Genomic DNA, 20,004 nt, shown 5'->3' with positions numbered 1-20,004 from the left:
CCGTTGTCGTGTAAACGAACAGCCAAAACGCATAAAAAGTTTTCAGTTTTTAGTTGAAAACGTTGACGACAACGATGTACTAAAAATGGAAACGTTTTTCCTTTGCATTTTAAAAAAGTTTCACGTACAAACGACAACGGGGATCGTTTTGACAACGTTCACACGGATCCGCGAAAACGACTAAAAGCGCTGTATTATGCATGCCAGGCCAGTAGTTGGCGATGTCACTTTGTAAAGAAACACTACGCGCCTGCGTACATAAGCATTCTTCCACAGAGCGGTGAATACAAACAATGAAGATGGCGATCGCTGGTCGTAGTAGTGATGCAGTAAATCTACACTTTGCTGGAGAAGTGTCAATAAACTCAAAATCTTGAGCAGCACAAACACAGTCCTGTAGTCCACCATTGTAGATTTGAATGTCTCGTGCGTTGTTTTGAAGTACTCGCGCGCATGCCTATAGACTGAACACGTAATACGTGTGCGCATGACGTCATCGTTTTCACAAATTCGTGTTTTTGTATGTTTACACGGAGACGATAACGGCATCGTTCTCAAAAACTTGCACTTTGAAACCCGTTTTCAAAAGTTCACGTTTTCAGGCCCCAAAACGCCATTGTCGTGTAAACGAACGGCCAAAACACAAACAGTTTTCCGTTTTTAGTTGAAAACGTTGTTGTGTAAACGGCCCCTCAGTCTCCACTCACAATATACAGTAGTCATTTTTGCAGGAAATTCAACCTTTAAACTGTTTTATATATTACATTATCATTTAGTTATGCCTCTTTTATATATATATATATATATATATATATATATATATATATATATATATATATACAGGTGCATCTCAATAAATTAGAATGTCGTGGAAAAGTTCATTTATTTCAGTAATTCAACTCAAATTGTGAAACTCGTGTATTAAATAAATTCAATGCACACAGACTGAAGTAGTTTAAGTCTTTGGTTCTTTTAATTGTGATGATTTTGGCTCACATTTAACAAAAACCCACCAATTCACTATCTCAAAAAATTAGAATATGGTGACATGCCAATCAGCTAATCAACTCAAAACACCTGCAAAGGTTTCCTGAACCTTCAAAATGGTCTCTCAGTTTGGTTCACTAGGCTACACAATCATGGGGAAGACTGCTGATCTGACAGTTGTCCAGAAGACAATCATTGACACCCTTCACAAGGAGGGTAAGCCACAAACATTCATTGCCAAAGAAGCTGGCTGTTCACAGAGTGCTGTATCCAAGCATGTTAACAGAAAGTTGAGTGGAAGGAAAAAGTGTGGAAGAAAAAGATGCACAACCAACCGAGAGAACCGCAGCCTTATGAGGATTGTCAAGCAAAATCGATTCAAGAATTTGGGTGAACTTCACAAGGAATGGACTGAGGCTGGGGTCAAGGCATCAAGAGCCACCACACACAGACGTGTCAAGGAATTTGGCTACAGTTGTCGTATTCCTCTTGTTAAGCCACTCCTGAACCACAGACAACGTCAGAGGCGTCTTACCTGGGCTAAGGAGAAGAAGAACTGGACTGTTGCCCAGTGGTCCAAAGTCCTCTTTTCAGATGAGAGCAAGTTTTGTATTTCATTTGGAAACCAAGGTCCTAGAGTCTGGAGGAAGGGTGGAGAAGCTCATAGCCCAAGTTGCTTGAAGTCCAGTGTTAAGTTTCCACAGTCTGTGATGATTTGGGGTGCAATGTCATCTGCTGGTGTTGGTCCATTGTGTTTTTTGAAAACCAAAGTCACTGCACCCGTTTACCAAGAAATTTTGGAGCACTTCATGCCTCTTTCTGCTGACCAGCTTTTTAAAGATGCTGATTTCATTTTCCTGCAGGATTTGGCACCTGCCCACACTGCCAAAAGCACCAAAAGTCGGTTAAATGACCATGGTGTTGGTGTGCTTGACTGGCCAGCAAACGCATCAGACCTGAACCCCATAGAGAATCTATGGGGTATTGTCAAGAGGAAAATGAGAAACAAGAGACCAAAAAATGCAGATGAGCTGAAGGCCACTTTCAAAGAAACCTGGGCTTCCATACCACCTCAGCAGTGCCACAAACTGATCACCTCCATGCCACGCCGAATTGAGGCAGTAATTAAAGCAAAAGGAGCCCCTACCAAGTATTGAGTACATATACAGTAAATGAACATACTTTCCAGAAGGCCAACAATTCACTAAAAATGTTTTTTTTTATTGGTCTTATGATGTATTCTAATTTTTTGAGATAGTGAATTGGTGGGTTTTTGTTAAATGTGAGCCAAAATCATCACAATTAAAAGAACCAAAGACTTAAACTACTTCAGTCTGTGTGCATTGAATTTATTTAATACACGAGTTTCACAATTTGAGTTGAATTACTGAAATAAATGAACTTTTCCACGACATTCTAATTTATTGAGATGCACCTGTATATATAATGCAGTGAATTCAATTCCATAAATCCAAATGATTTTTTGCCTATTTTCTTTTCTTTGCCTCCCAGGTTTCATTGGAGAATCGCCTAGAAAAGGTGAACCGTGACCTGGGATTCATCCGCATGACTTTGAAACGATTCAACATCCTTCGGTCTTCAGCCAACATCTAGTCAACAGCCACTGTGGACTGTCTGTTATGAATTACGATTACATTCAGTGGCTTTCTTAATCCTGGATCATATGAATTATTATTACAAATATTATAATGGAATATTGAAAAGCGCCACTGTACAGATTCCATTGTGTACATTCAGTAAATATTTCTACTTTTGTATCTGTATGATCTATTTTATTACATGCTGAACATGCTACAAAGTATATTTTAATAATTTCTAGATTTGTAAATGCATTTGACTTTTTTTATGTCACAGAAATATGGAAAATGTATGCTCAACTCATTCAGGTTAATGATGTATATACAGTATTTGTATTTTCTTTTATTGCTGCTGATCTAAATGAATGGCAGAAACGTAGTGCTGCAGGGCAGTTCATTTGCAGTATATGTTTTAATTCATATTCATTCCACATTGTCTTACATTCTTGATTTACAGTAAATGACACTCAAAGGAGTTTGTCTTTTACACTTCGGTTTCATCATTTGTGGCATGTTCATTAATTTGCAGAGAATGATAATATGCATCTGGCAATAGGATGAGTTGAGTTGAATTGCCTTGTTGAAATCATCTCGCACAAAGAAAACAAACTCAAACCCGCATACTGTTTACACGTTAAGTTCAAAGACCTCTGACATTTTGAAATGCAACAAGCACAGGATGTACTGCTTACTTTGATGCATGAAATTTCTAATATGCTCCTCTCTGCTTTTCCATTTTTAGCTGTTGAAAGTTCATTTTTTCCCCTGTTGCTCATGAAATCTTTTTACCGTTGCACTTAAATGTTCCACAATTAAAACTGCATACTGAGGAATGTGTTTGGCAAACAATTTATTGTTCTAGTCATTATTATTTGATGACATTTAGACTGTTAGAGATTCCTGGCTGCTTGCTCAGTTCATTCATTATATGAGTCTGAGTGTACATTAATCAGAACTGTTATGATGTTACAGGAATATTTCACCCCAAAATGAAAATCCACATCTAGATGTAAGCAAAGAAGCTCTTGCGTCTATTGTGAACATGCCAAATTTGAACGTACAAAAGTAATAGTTCAGCCAGCAATGAAAATTCTGTCATTATTAGCTTACACTCATGCCGTTCCAAATATGTATGATGTAATTTTTCTTGTGGAACATGAAAGAAGAAATTTAAAAGAATCGCACCACAACAGTTCATAGTAACCATGGCTGCTACCAAAAATTCATTTGGTCTTCGCACATAGCTTTTATGTGGCTTCAGGAGACTTAATACTTGGGTCTACTGCATTTTTCCACGTGCTGTTCTGTCTCATGCATGGTTGAAAAGTATACTCTTTCGACCGCGAGCCCATGCAGACGTGTTTGACACATGCACGCTATTAATTCTTTGTGGTACTCTTTTAGCACATTGAACACAAAGACACGGATTGTCTGCATATCTAGCAAAACAGCTGCACTCTTAGTCGAAATTTGATGATTAAATTTGTGTCGCACTGTGCGCAAGACATACATCCCTTTCAAGGCAAGTCAATCCACTTTGCAGTCATCTTGGGAACGCTTCTTGGCAGCTAAAGGTGAAATGTTGTTACTCTATGACCATGTGCCACACGGACGGGTTTCGCTATTGTGCACCGTGTCTTGCAGTACAAGTTTACATGCGTATCCTTCTGTGAATGTTGATGGGGGAGAATAGGGCGGCAGATGCCATAACTGCCCAGCCCCCTCCTGCATTCCCAATGCGCTCTAAGCCCTCGTGGTGGCGTAGTGACTCGCCTCAATCCGGGTGGCGTAGGACGAATCTCAGTTGCCTCCGTGTCTGAGACGGTCAATCCGTGCATCTCATCACGTGGCTTGCTGAGCAGGTTACTGCAGAGACATAGCTTGTGTGGAGGCTTCACGCTACTCTCTGCGGCATCCACGCACAACTCACCATGTGCCCCACCGAGAGCGGGAATCACATTATGGTGACAATGAGGAGGTTACCCCATGTGACTCTACCCTCCCTAGCAACCGGGCCAATTTGGTTGCTTAGGAGACCTGGCTGGAGTCACTCAGCACGCCCTGGGATTCGAGCTCGCAACTCCAGGGATGGTTGTCAGTGTCTTTACTCGCTGAGCTACCCAGGCCCCCACTGTAAGTGATTTTAGCGTTCTGAAGCTTTCATGTGACTTAAGTCGTTGAGTTAGCTGCGCCCCCTCATTCCAAAACCCCACCCTCCAAAGATAATTTTGAGACCAAAACTGAGCAAAAGAGCTGCATTGTTTGTTCCTGTAGATGTCAAATCCAACAGTGGCACAATAGCGACCTCAACTGACCAACATTATAAATCATAGCCTCAATGATCCAAGGGTGGCCATCTTCAGACAGGAGCCTGGTCACCCCACTCAAAGCCGCACCTCTCCGTCCCGGGCGTCCTGTATCCACTCCTATACATTTTTGTATCCACGCACATCCGACAATGACGTCCCCCCCGGACGGTAGAGAGCGATTGACATTACCATTCAAAATCAAAGATGTCGCTAGCATGAATAAGGTCTATACAACCACCATGAGAACGAGCAAAATGACTGACAGGTGAAAATCGTCAATGTCCACGGTCCACGGACACATTTTTGTTTGCTGTTCACAAAGTCTACAGCTGTCACACTGACTGGTGAGATATCTCAGGACACTTATTTCATTAACATCTTTAAGGGAGTAGTAACATTTTTTGCATACTTTTCCATAAAAATAATCGCTTACAGCACCTTTAACTTTTATGGATTTGCCCCATTCACTTCCATTGTAAGTGGTCTCACTGTAACCCAGATTTGTGCTTTTTTTTTACAGAAAAGGAGGGACGAGTCGAAATTATTTTCTGTGGTAATCAACATTATGCCACTAATGCTGTCGATCGAGCTTAACTTTTATTAGACCCGGAATATTCCTTTAAGAGTCACTTAATTTAATAACGTCGCTAATAATTAGTTATTGCATTACAGCTGCTCTCCACCAGAGGGCGCTACAGCGATGGGGGAAAAATTAAGCCTCTAGAGAGGAAGGGGGAGGCTATTTTACCATCCAATAATATTACAGCAGAAATGATGCTGCTTGTACTTTCGGTAAGATAGAACACAGGAAAGGACGTGCACGCAGAGAAAAGCTAGGTCAAGGTTTTTAGAAAGAGCATATGCTTTAAATAGATCCACAGAAAACCCACGGGACATCACGCAGAAGCATGGATCAGCATACCTGTACACTTCTTGTACTCGCTGTTTTTAAAGGATCACCAATATCTGCTGCAGAGGATCTAATGCTACAGGAAGCCTGAAAACAACAATGCACAAGCAGTGAGCGCCTATCTGATTGACAGTCGATCAGCAGTGTGGTTTAACCAGTCCTGTCACTTTCCATTTGACGTGTGCATGTTTTTGGACTGTCAGCCGGAGGGACTATTTTAAAACCGGCCAACTGTTTTTGATGTTCCTCACGCGAATGCATGAATCAAACTGTCAGCCTGGCCTTTCCTGTTTTATTTCCAGTATTCAGTTAAAATGGTAGCCAGCTGCTTTCTTGAACACAGCTGGGTGAAATAGCATTGCACTGGCCGACAGACACCTCGATCTGAGCCGGGGATGTGCGTGAGCTAAAGCCGCTGAACACTGATGGCCGCATCGTGCCGATAACAGCCGATTCGAGCTAAAATTCCCGCGCCGAAGGTAAGAAGAGCGAGCGCTCGTTAAATGCCCGCGCTCTTGTCTAATTTGAAATTAAATTCTCAACGGGGTTTTTCCACCAAAACGGTCATTAACGGTCACCTTTGAGCAGTGTTGGGTAAGTAACTCTAAAAAGTAACTAATTACTAATTACATCTTCTACTCTGTCTGAAAAGTAATTGCATTACTTATTACTAAGACCCTTATCAACCTCGACCAAATGAAAAATACAAGGATGAAACTGTTCTTTTAATTCTTTCAAATAAATCCTATAAAATTAAATGAATTATTCATGAACTGGCCAAAGAATTTAAGGGGGCAGCGTTAAATTAGAAAACATACATTTTAACATTAGACGTTAAATTTCGACTTTAAATTCACTATTGTTTTACATAGAATTTTTCTATAGTCTATACAGTATTTAACGCAATTACATCAGAAATGACCAGTTAAATTACTGAGAAATGAAGAGTAATCCCTTACTTTTTCAATGAAAAAGTAATTTAATTACAGTAATTAATTACTTAGTAATGCATTACACCCAACACTGCCTGCGAGTTTGCTAGTCAGTCACTGAAATACAAAATTAAACGCCTTAAACCCTGATTTGGAAACAGATTGTCCCATTTAAACGAGTTATTGGTGATTATTAATGCGTTTCATTTGCTTTGAGTATCTGGTTGTTGTTTAAGCCTTTATTTATCTGAGGTAAATGGGACAATGTTGTGCTACCCAAATAGCACACGCGTAAATCTCAGAGATGCCCAATTTAGATCTTTTCATCTGGAAAGCATCACATTTTAATTAACATCTGCTAAACATCTTAAAAAGATCAGATTTACAAACATAAATCATAAATGTCTCAAAGACATCTGCTGAATGTCTTATTGACACCAGAGACGTACTTATTGACATATGTCTTATAGACGAATTGCAGATGAGCAAAAAACAAAAAATACGTCTTCCAGATGTAAACATACACATCAGATAGTCTAGACGTGTGCTATTGGGGATGTTTAGTATGCTGTAATTTCCAGGTTTATCTTCAGGCTTTTACAGTTTTGAAGATAGATGGGATTAGTAAATTGGCCAATTTTTACAGTAGCATGAATATTTAATGAAGCTTATCACTGTAAAGGCTAATCACTTATCATAGTCTGAAATTGCATTAAAAACTCTTTCACCTGTAGAAATGTATGCTGTATTAAATATTCATTTAGAATCATCGAGTATATTTTGAAGGATATTTGGCAGATATCTAACATTTATATTTTCCCCATACAGAAATCTGATACATGGGAGGCAAAGTAAAATACTTTAATAGACAGACATGTATGATACATTTATGTTAGATAACTATTCCACATAGTTGTGCTTATGTGTGGCACAACATATTTTTAATAAAAAAAAATTAAAAAAAATAAAATTCAATTTTATATGTCACATATGTGGGTATATTTAATATCAGTTAAAGCGATGTATAATATTTGCACATGTATGTTTGTATTGCATATATCACATTTTTGTATGAGGTTAATTCACCTATCACCCCCAAGCTGTTTCTTGGGATGACTCACTACGTGGTAGTTTCATAATGTGCTCCTGTCTTGGGGCGATAGTAATGGCCTGCACTGTTCCAATCACAGTTCCAATTTTTTCAAGTGGTTCAGACCCCTTCCAGTGAGAGACACAAGATAACAGTTCCAAAAACAACTCAGAATCAGGGTTTACACACAGAAAGGCGAGCAGGACGCTCTGTTAGATTTCCTGTTTTGAAAAACAGCTTTGATGACATTCGTCCCAATGAGGAACACATCTTGCTGACCTGGGACAAGTGTTGGAACAGCAAACTTTAAACCATGTACTTCAGTCTGGAGAATGTAGAGTCACTTCGGATGTTCCGTTAAGCCATGACAGTCAACATGGTCCACACTATTTCAGTCCCACCAGGATTTCACGACACGTTTTCCTGATTTTCACGGCCCAAAATGACTGAATTTGCTGCAGCTTTTCTCAAATTTTGCGATGCAATTTGCGGTATTTTTTTGTGTTGTTTTGCAGTGAAAACTCACAAATCATTATTATATACCTCTGTAATTGTGTTAATTATATTGTAAATGCAATTACATGTAAATATTTTAGTGTCACAATAACTTTCTATGCAGTTAGCAAGCAAAAACCAAAACAAAACAAAAAACAGGGTTACACACAAACATACCATACATTTAGGTGAAACCTGTGGGTGTTGGAAGACCCTTAAATATTTTTGTATTAAAATGTTCTGCCTCAGACAATGCCAGAAAAAGTTTAAAATAGACGTGCAATAAATCTGTAAACTAAAAACACAAATGAGGATTAAATAATTGGGCCTGTTGCAATTATTACATCGTCTAATATTGAAATCTGATATACATATATAAACAAATACAATAATATAGTTCATATATTTGAGCATTTATGTACAAATGTAAATTCCACAAAAGTTTCAAGAAAAAAAATTATAAAAATGGCAATTTGTTAAATATTTTGAAATATAGGTTGCATATATGTGACTTTTTTTTTTTTTTTTTAATAAAAAACATTTATGAACATTTATAATCAGCATATAAGCATGTTGCTATTTTCAGATTCGTAGCCTACTGTGTAAGCACATTTTACTACACAACTAATGGGGATTTTAAATGAATGTTTGGGATTCTTTGTATAAACGCGGGTTTTTGTGTCTCATTCGCAGCATGCAGGGTGAAGATTAAACGCTAGCTGTGTATGCTATGTATGTGGCATGTGTGCGGTCTGCGATCCCGCAAAAGTTTAGACAAAGATTTTGATAGTGAACGCACAACGTGGAGGAGACAAGACCGAGACGCTAACACTTCTACTATGGAGATGATACAATGGCAGCTGTGCATTTGGACATGTTGCGACTGCTTCATGCTTTTCAAACATGTATTTTGCCACTGTCAAACATGAAGGAAAGAGATGGGATTCTCTCAGATTACATTGTTTTGTGGAAAATATGCAGAAAATATAAAAAATTGCAAGCTGCCGCAAATAATGCGGCGATTGGTTGAATTTGCAAGAATTCTTGCGATCACATTATGGATTATTTTTCCTCATTCTGATGGTTGATCTGAAAATGAACTGAAGCTCCTGACCCATATCTGAATGATTTTATACATTACACTGCTGCCACACGATTGGCTGATTAGATAATCGCATGAATAAGTAGATGTACAGGTGTACCTAATAAAGTGGCCGGTGAGTGTATAATATAGTATAATAAATACTATAACATTTCTTTCAAATCATACCTGTTAATTACTAAGTCGGTGATGCTACAGTAAAGCGCACATGAAGTTTTGTCGTCTTTTCGTTGTTAGTGTTGTTTAGAATGTCGGGTGTGTCTGGCCTTTTGAGATGTTTGATATTCTCCATAGTGCTTCAAATGAGAAAATTCTCGGTTTAATTCAGGTTTTGTGGTCTGTGCCGCACTGTTTAGTGAATTAATACAGATTGGCCAGCTAAAGTACAGTCTAAAGTCAGACTAAAGTTTACCTGGCTGTTTCTCCCATTTGTATTGTCCTTCTGTTGCTGTCTTGGCTCTTTAGTAAAATATTTGTATCTCTTGTTCACCTGTGTAAATGCTGAATGACAATAAATTGAATCTTGAAATTATAACACTTCTGTACCTTGTTTACATAAAGCGGTCAGGACTTGGGACAGTTAGCATCAGCATGCAAGCTTTCTTGCATATTTTGAGTGCAGGCTCTTATTTTTTTAATACTCCAATTTTATCAAGTGTTTGACTGTGTCACATTTATTACATTTATTTTCAAGTGAGCGATGTTACATTTTAGGTAATACCAAACTTGGCTTGGTCTCGTATCTAGAGTCAACAGTAAACACTCTCAGTCAGTATAAATACAGCAAGTATCATCAAGCCTAACAGAGCTAAGAGATTTTGAATAAAGAGAAGAGACACTTCTTTTTTTTATGAATATGACATGCCATGAATCTATCTATCTGACTGTCTCCCATCCATCCATCCGTCCTGTCTGTCTGTCTGTCTCAATCAATCTGTCCGTTTCTATCCATCCATTTCTGTCTTTCCTTTTTATCTGTCTGTCTGTCTCTATCCATCCATCATTCTTTCGGTCTTCTCTGTCTGTCTGCCTGTCGGTCTTTTTTTTCTGTTTGTCTGTCTGTCTGTCTGTCTGTCTGTCCGTCCGTCTCCCATCCATCCATCTGTCTTTCTTTCATCTGTCCGTCTAGCTATCTATTATAGCATTTTCAAGAATACAGTTGGATATCTGGCAGGGCTGAAAAACATTGAGTGGGATATACAGATAAGTGGTTGACTGATATGTTACTTTTGGTCCCCCCTTCAGTCCTGAGTATTTGGTTATATCAGTGATATCTGTTTTTAATTTAGCTTGGCAGGGCTGTTGATTAATAAACACATGGAACACAGTCCTGCTTGATAATTTTGGTCTTGTCATGATAATTAGGACGTTCGTCATGTCTTAATCGCAGGCTCACAATTATCTTGTCATGGAATTGTTTATTTTAGCTGCTATTCCACTTTGGAGCTTCTGCATGGGCAGAACACTCCCTTTCCCTAGCAACCTTCATTTTAGGCAGTGAGTATATTTTGCGATGTTCTTTTCGAGCACAATGAGGAAAGGAGAAAAATGCTTCCTTGTATCTAATTAGCCTGCCAAAATGATTAGGTTTGTCCTTAATGAATCCTGTTATGAAGCAGCCATCGTAGAAAGAATGAGTCACAGTATTGATTGCCTTCCACCCGCCCTGGTCGGAGAAATGACTGCTAATGGTTGCAGCTCTGGCAGGGACCTATGGTTGGATGGAGGCAAGGCAGGCCGCTGCCAAGCTCATGACAGCATGCCAGTATGACCACATCACCAGCAGCAGTGAGCCAGCGCCACACCGGAGAGCAAAAGCAAAATGCCAGGACAACACTACACAGTTAAACACACCTTGTTATTTATAGCCACATAGTAAACACTGACATGCATTCCCACCAAACAAGGCAGCCAAGCGTGCCAAGGGCTGGAAAGGTGCTACAAAATAAAGCTATGTTCACATGGAACAGAGAGTTGGTCGTCCAATGTCTTATTACTATGAGAGCCAGCGCTGAAGTGTCTTTACGAATGCTTTTCCTTCAAAAATGCACCTAATTCTGAATCGTTCTGCAAGTAAGAATATCTTAAATTTTCTAGTAGAGAAATGCACTTGTAATGTTAAGGTATGAAGCCTCCAAGACCGACCTACCATGAGCTTTGAGACTGTTAAAGTCATAGTCCTGGTTTAATATAAGTTTAGCTCAATCGACAGCATTTGTGGCAAAATGTTGATTACCACAAAAAATAATTTTGAATTGTCCCTCCTTTACTTTAAAAAAGCAAAAATCGAGGTTACAGTGAGGTACTTGCAGTAGAAGTAAATGTGGCAGTTTTTTTTTTTTTTTTTTAGGGGAGGGGTGGGGGGGTTAAAGACAGACGTTTGTGAATTATTTGAGCTGTAAAGTTGTTTAAATCGTCATTTTTACGTCCGTTTTTGGGTTTGCATGATTACGTCGTCATGGCAACGAAGTTATAAAATGGGATATAACTACATCGAAAAGGTCACTAAGTGACGTTATTACACTGAAATCATTTTAACGTGTATATTGTTTGCATCTTGTGGCTGTACTTTTGAAAAGTGAGTATTTTAACATTTACAGATTGGCCCCATTAACTTGCATTATATGTTCCTTTATGTAACCGAGATTTGTTTACTTTTTACTTTATTTTTAAGAAAAGGAGGGACAAGTTGAAATAAATTTTTGTGGTAATCAACATCATGCAACAATTGCTGTCGATTAACATAACTTGTATTGAACCCAGAATATTTCTTTAAGCAAAGAAATGTGCTTCAACATATAAAAATTGTTTAATAGCTGAATTCCTGGTACTACATTATACTACACTACCCATGATCCTGAAGAGAGCTCTACCAATTAGAGAAGTCACTGTTACTATGGAAATGGGAAATGTGGCAAAAGAGCTCAGCAGTAACCAATCTCTAATGCAGCATTGTGAATGATGTAACTGAGTCGGTCTTCCTACACTCCTAATACACATTTATATATAAGAATAGTTCATATCATAAACACATTTAAGTACGCAATCTAAACGGAAAAAAAGGAAAATCTAGATAAACCGGTAGACCTCACTAATCAACTAGTTGGACAACTGGTCGGTCCATTGTGACCCATCTCTTGCGGTCACTTTTGCACCGTATGGAGCACAACGGTTGGGTTCCATAAGTAAAAATTCCATTCATGTTCCACTCTGTAGACAAATTGATTTTAATTAACTCATAAACCTTTTAAGCCAGACTTATCTTGAGCTCAAGATACGTCTGGCTTAAAAGGTTTACCTAATTCGCATATGCTGCTGTTAAAGCCATCAGCCCACGTTATTTCAACTTAATAAAAAACAAAAAAATCACGTTTAATAGCAGAATTTCTGGTGAAGAACTACACTACCCATGATACCCATGAAGAGAAAATATTCACCAATCAGAGAATTGCAGTGAACAAACCGCAGCCAAAGAGCTCTGCAGTGACTGCCCACTCTCTTGATGTACTGTGAATGATGCAATTAAGTCGGTCTCCCAACACTCTTAAACTACTTGTGTATTTGCAAATACTGTATTTTTGCATTTTGCATAAATATATTATTTCTATATTTGTAATCAACAACTTTAAATCAATAGTTTTATATTTTTCCATAGTCTTTAACTCAATTACATCATTCACAGTGCTTCTGGGATTGTAGTTCTTCCCCTTATGAAAGATGTTAAGCACACAGTCTTGCACCTTTGTCTTTTTGTCGATTTTCAAATACTTTTATGCTTCAAATCAAAGTTTGTAATGTGGTTCAGCTCGGAGCTGGTTGATTTGGTTCATGGCTTAGAACTCTTTTATGAAGGATTTTATGAAAACTCCAAAAGAAAAAATGAATGGGAAAAATACTCCTGGAAGCAAGACAGTTGAAAAGTGGGCAGGCACTCTTGCACTGTATTGCATTTGTGTGGTGTGCGTGATATGGTTAACAGTCATTGGCGTACAGTGGAATCTATTAACCCGTGTAACAGTAGCACTTTTCCCTGAAGCGAGCCGAGAGTGTAACCGAGACTTTCGACCCTCTCCAGACACTGTATATCTGTCTGCTGAGACCATTAATAAATCAAGTGTGTATGTTTGTGTGCGACTGGTTTGTATCGTGTATAGTATAGCTTGTTCCTGATCCCCTCCAGTCTTGAGTTGTCTTGGGGAGTGGTGGAACAGAGATGTCAGCACATCATTGATACGTGCTGGGTGTTTTGATTCTATTTCCTTCTTGGTTTTCTTGGCATACATTCCACTGGGCACCACTGGCATCTATGTTTCCAAATATACACATTGTGCTGGAGCAGAAAATGTGTTGGTGTTTCTGTGTGGGCATATGCTTGGGTGTTATGTTTTAAATAACTCATGGAAAGTTACAAATACCATGGCCTCTCCATTGGTGTCTCTGTTCCTTGTTCAGCTCATTGGTCAGCCCATTGGATCTGGAACAGCATCTCGATTCTAGATCTTGATGGCTTGCAAAGGTGACTAAGACTTGTGTATGTTTGTTGAAATTGTAGCATACACCGACCTCAAGCCATTTCACAAATTGAAAGCTGAATAGGACCATCTCAGACTGCTATTGCAAGACTTGTGACGACATAGCCAAACATCAGGATACTTTGAAATTTGAATACCGTTGTTATGCCCCACTTACAGTAAGAGACTTGGAAAAGCAATACACTGAAAGGACCACTCTGTTTGTGAATAGTTACCTACTTCAACCTCTTTTGCGACATCAGTACTTCAGATTTTAGATTGTGTGTGCTGTGCGTGTGCGGGCAATAGTGCCATTATTAATGAATGCAGTCAGGAAATGGGCAGTTGGTCTTAATAGATGCTTAATGTTGGTAACGAATGGCTCCAGGGTTGGGTGGGAGAGTTTTCTGTCATAGCGGGCTCCTAGTGGCGAGAAGCAACTGTATATATTTCAGCCTCTGCACTTGGAGTGCATCCAGACACTAATGGTATTGGGCCGAATGTGACACTCTGAAGCCATGCCCATTGTGCATTTGATTAGTGGTGATGCCCACACTGTTCTGATCTGAACTTAGAAAAGTGACTGTGGAAAAAACATTATGGCTCTGAAGTAACTGCCTTTACGATGATTTTGCTTGCAATATAAAATAAAGCAACAATGTGAATATTGCATAATTTAATGTACAATATACTTAAAAAAAAAAATATATATATATATATATATATATATATATGTATTTTATCCCCTTTTTCTCCCAATTTGGAATGCCCAATTCCCACTACTTTGTAGGTCCTCGTGGTAGCGCAGTTACTCACCTCAGTCTGGGTGGTGGAGGACAAGTCTCAGTTGCCTCTGCTTCTGAGACCATCAATCCATGCATCTTATCACGTGGCTCGTTGTGCATGACACCGCAGAGACTCACAGCACGGGAGGCTCATGCTAATCTCTGCGATCCACGCACAACTTACCACGCGCCCCATTGAGAGCGAGAACCCCTAATCGCAACCACAAGAAGGTTACCCCATGTGACTCTACCCTCCCTAGCAACCGGGCCAATTTGTTTGCTTAGGAGACCTGGCTGGCATCACTCAGCATGCCCTGGATTCGAATTCGCGACTCCAGGGGTGGTAGTCAGCGTCAATACTCGCTGAGCTACCCATGTCCCTGTACAACATACTTTTATTTGACTGTAAGTTCCCTATTATTCCCTAATATAGTGTGTATGTCATTTGTGGCATAATATTGATTACCACACAAAGTATTTTCAACTCGTTCCTTTATAAAAAAAGAAAAAGAAAATGTGGTTGCAATGTGGCAGATAATGATATTGAATGGGGCCAGTCCATAAACGTTAAAATACAAACTGTTTCAAAAGTATAGGAAACAATATGTGTTAATATGATATTAGTACAATTAAACTGCTTACTAACCTTATCATCATAAAGTTTTATCCAATAATACAACTTTGTTGTCATGGCAACACAACAATTGTAAACTCTAAATGTGATTTTATCACACTGAAATCATGTAGAAAATAAATTTGATCCTCCAGCCAGGTCTCCTAAGCAACCAAATTGGCCCGGTTGCTAGGTAGGGTAGAGTCACATGGGGTAACCTCATGGTCGCTATAATGTGGTTAGTTCTCAATGGGGCGTGTGGTGAGGTGAGCGTGGATGCCGTGGTGGATAGCGTGAAGCCTCCACACGGGCTATGTCTCCGTGGCAACGCGCTCAACAAGCCACGTGATAAGATGCGCGAGTTGACGGTCTCAGACGCGGAGGCAACTGGGATTCATCCTCCGCTACCCAGACTGAGGTGAATCACTACGCGACCACGAGGACTTAGAGCGCATTGAGAATTGGGCATTCCAAATTGGGAGAAAAATAAATAAATAAAATAAATTTGATCACACTGGAGTCATGTTAACACGTAAAATGTTACGTCTTGTGGCTATGCTTTCATACTTTTGTGTAATTTAGTGTTTATATACTTGCCCCATTTACTCCCATTGTAAGTGCCTTACTGTAACCATGGTTTTTAAATAAACGAGGGACGAGTCAAAAAAATGTTTGTGGTCATCAGCATTATGCTACGAATGCTGTTGATTGAGCTTAACTTGTATTAAACACGGAACATTCTTGTAATAAATAAATTCAAAATTTGCATCATCACACTAAAACGTTCATGAGTCTCCGTGTAACACTTTTCATGCGTAAATTTTTTTTTGTACAAATATATAAGTAAATATTGCCATTTATGTGTATTGTTATTGCCGCATAAAAATGAAAATGATTTAATGTAATTCTTCCTTTGTTTTGAAAAAACCCCCTGGAAAACATGGCTTGATAATTTTTTTTACTGGATTTTTGCATTTATTTCTAACAATAAAATGTTTGAATCTACTTGGCAACAATGGTTGTTTGGCTGAAATGTTGGTTCATCTAGCTAAAAAAAAAAAAACAAATACATAAATGTAAAGATGTATATCGATATTGGCATATGACTGAAAAATATCTAGATTGTTTTTGAGTATTTTTTTTTTTTTTTTTTTTTAGATACTATATGGCTCAGCCCATATACACAATAACAATCTTTCAGTACTTCTAGCATCATAGCTCTTCTCAGAGCTTTAAGATTTTGAATGCAAAATTTACTACTTGAGATTGTACTATAAATTAGGCTATTTTCTTTTCTGTTGAGGTTTGTTTTAGCTCCTCAGTGAAAAATACACTGTATCAAACACCTAAGGCAATAGTCCAACAAAGGCATTGATTTCTCAAGCCTCAAGTTATGCCAATTTCATATCAAAATCAATACCGGCACAGGTTGTTCTGTTCTACAAACTGTTATTGCTAACTAAGGATGTCTGTTAAATAATAACACTGCGGCACAATACGTCAGTATTTCCATTTATGGTATTACTATTCACCATAATCAGGAACCAGAAAACTAGCTGGTATCTTTAGTTTTGATGGTGAGATTTGATGTTCTTGCTGTTGAGAAAAGCTGCATTGATGTTGGTGATTGTGGACATTTTTGGCCTCTGCGGATCTGCCGAGTTCCCCTGAGAACTTCCTGGTAAGGCACCAGGACCAATGACATTTTTCCCCACCACTGCATGCATAAATATTCATTTAAGCCATTGTATCATTGTATAGGAGCAGATGTTTCTGTGACTCGCGAAACGATTTGCAATTTATCGTGAGGTTTTGGATTTGCATTTTTCTTTTAAGCAGATATTTGCATCGCAAAGCAATGCAGAAGTAGAATGAATGAGTTGAGGAGAGATTGCCAGTGTATAAACACAGTGTCTCACTTAGATGAGAAGTTTGCATTAGTATATCAGGAACCTGGTTTAAATTAGATGCTTCGAGCGTGCAAAAGTATAGGTGTCATATTTGAATATTCTCACTTATACTGTGGCCCCAAAAAGTATTTGAACTCTTGCGGCACACTTATAAATGTGTGAATCCCATTGCATCCTTTTTATATCGAAGCAAGTTTCATCCGCAAACAAAGGATGCTAGTGCTTTTCTCTGAACTAACTCAACTGATGTCAAAGTCCGTTCCTTTCATGTTCACAAAGGTGTCCAAGCACAGAAACTACTGGTGTTGCTCATCACATTAAAGGGATGGTTCACCTAATATGTCAAATTCTTTACACACTCTTATGTTCTTCCAAACCTGAATATGATTTCCTTTTTTTTTTTTTTTTTTGGTCTGCGGAAAACAAAGGGAGATGTTATGCAGAATGTTAAGGACTCATTTTTAGGTGAACTGTAACTATGGACATGTTTCACTAACGTTTGACAAACAGAAAGCGTCCAAATACTGTTTGTCTTAATTTTAAACAATATATCTATTGCACTTTTTGTGAATTATTTTGCCTGAAAAGTGTGTTTGTGCCACTTGGTTTGATATTTTGTTATTGGATACAAAGACAATACATATATTTTTAAGTGTAGATTAAGTGTGCTAATACTGTGCCATCATCATGACTTTTTTGGTGGCATTTGTATGTCACAGTTCTTTTGCATTTTGCGTTTTCCTTCCTGGCCACGTTATATGTTCCTTGCCATTGCCCAGCAGCATATCAGCAGTAGTAGCATCAGGTATCCACCTTATTAAACTCATATATTATACGCCGAGCTCCCTAATGTGCTCTGCCAACATCCCCACAGCACCAATGATATACCATCTCAGACTCAAACCCAAGTCGTTTTCTCAGTAGGTTCCATTTCCCCGCGATCGGTCTGTAAAAGGCTTTTTAATAGCCCAGAGTGGAGGCTCTGCATGCGGTGAGCAACTGATGATTATCTGAGCTAAAATCCCCATGAGGTGAGTGATTTATTACAATAATTTAAAGAAACGAGTGCGCACGGAGGCGAGCCACAATCAGCTGGTCATCGCTATAAATACACTGCATTTTCTCATCATCCGCCCCTCACGTCAACGGTTTGTTTGCGCTTCTCTCTTCTTCCATTTATTCGTGTTTCTTCTGTAGTGGCACGTTGTCCTGGACTTATTTGCCTCTCAATTTATTGAGAATAAGAGTGTGAGGAGACTTTGGATATTCTGATAAAAACAGTTTTACAGTGTTGTTCAAAAGATTTGTAAGAGCACTTTGTCCATGTGCTTTGTTTAATAATAATAATAAAAAAGTGCTACATTTTCACATTTTTCTAAAGAAAATGTGAGTCCTGCTTCCCCATGCAAAAGTCACTGCCGCAGTGCTAGTGTGTTGTAGGTGTTTGTCAGGGTGTAGCTATGCAGTTGCTAAGGTATTCTAAATTATATTTAGGATGATAAATGGTTGCTAGGGGGTTCTGGTTAGTTTATTGCACATTTGCAATTTCTAGGGTGTTCTGGGTCGTTGATAGGTGGTTGCCTACTGGCCCAACCAATTCATAACTCAAATGTTATTCTGTTTCTGAATTCTGGGGTGGGATTCACAAAAATCTTTTGGATAAAAAGTTATTAGGATAAATTATAAGAAGTTTGAAAGAAGGTATCTAGCTAAAAACCTTCTAAGAAACGATTTAAGAGAAAAGATAAGACTTTTTTTGTTTTTTTCGGGAATACAAAATATTACTAAAATTTTTGGAAAAAAATAAAAGAAAAAAGTAGTAGTTAAGAAGAATTTTATTTTTAAGAATGTTTCATGAATCCAGCCCCTTGGTCTCTAGATAAGGCTCGGATCCCTCCCTCAATACAAGTCAATGGGATTTTTAAGAGTTTACTATTTAAAGGAATATTCCAGTACAATACAAGTTAAGCTCAATCGACTGCATTTGTGGCATAATATTGATTACGGCAAAAAATGATGTCGACTCCCTCCTTTTCTTTAAAAAAATAAAAAAAGTAAAAATCGAGGTACAGTGAGGCAATTACAATGGAAGTGAATAGGGCCAATTTTTTGAGGGTGTAAAGACAGAAATGTGAAGCTTATAATTAGGGATGGGATGATATGGTTATCTCATGATTTGGTTCAATATATACGATATGAGGTTCACGATTCAATATTATCTCGATATACTAACACTTAAATTACAAAATATTACAAAACACTTTATTTTCCTAAAAAATGGAGTAAAATACACATAATTTCTCATCAAACTAAAGTTTTTTAATACACAATATAAATGCTCAAAGTTTAAATAGTACAAGTTTCTCATATACATTTCTCTATAAGAAAAGATCACAAACAAATAAGCTTTCAAAAGTAGTGGGCTACATTCAGGCTGATTAGGTGCAGAACAAGCAATAGAACTGAACAAAACCTGTCCAGAAAAAAGGTTTATTTTTTAATCATTTGTTTGCCATAATTATTATAATCACATTTTAACTTTGTAAAAATACAAAAATTCTACATTCTATTAATTAATATACCATGAAATGTTATGTATAATAATGATACATGAACTATCACTGTTTGAAATAATGTGTTCAATTTACAAGTAAAAACATTGAGTTTACATTCATTTGGATAAGAAACGCTAAAAAGGCACTGTCACTTTAAGAGTTTCAATGTGCATTTCACAGTGTTCCGGTTCAGCGAACATTAACGAG

The 20,004-nt window shown here is 38.1% G+C and overlaps 2 protein-coding genes across 7 annotated transcripts in view; both read left to right on the top strand.

Moving 5' to 3' along the window:
* LOC127432560 (M-phase phosphoprotein 9-like) overlaps positions 1-3,434 on the top strand; it is a 28,229-nt gene extending 24,795 nt beyond the window's left edge. For all 3 annotated transcript variants that reach the window (XR_007895764.1, XM_051683797.1, XM_051683795.1), the window contains exon 24: positions 2,500-3,434. Coding sequence is in view for 2 of the 3 variants with exons in the window: in XM_051683797.1 (XP_051539757.1) it covers positions 2,500-2,601 (102 nt within the window). In the remaining variant the exon portion in view is untranslated. The remainder of the gene's footprint in view (positions 1-2,499) is intronic.
* Positions 3,435-5,669: 2,235 nt separating this feature from the next.
* The window catches only part of LOC127432558 (membrane-associated phosphatidylinositol transfer protein 2-like), a 72,098-nt gene continuing 57,763 nt past the window's right edge, over positions 5,670-20,004 (top strand). For all 4 annotated transcript variants that reach the window (XM_051683791.1, XM_051683789.1, XM_051683790.1 and 1 more), the window contains exon 1: positions 5,670-6,283. The gene's annotated coding sequence lies outside the window, so the exon portion shown is untranslated. The remainder of the gene's footprint in view (positions 6,284-20,004) is intronic.

Source organism: Myxocyprinus asiaticus, chromosome 42 (genome assembly GCF_019703515.2).
Source record: "Myxocyprinus asiaticus isolate MX2 ecotype Aquarium Trade chromosome 42, UBuf_Myxa_2, whole genome shotgun sequence".
Taxonomy (NCBI): domain Eukaryota; kingdom Metazoa; phylum Chordata; class Actinopteri; order Cypriniformes; family Catostomidae; genus Myxocyprinus; species Myxocyprinus asiaticus.
This window is presented reverse-complemented; position numbering and strand designations above follow the sequence as displayed.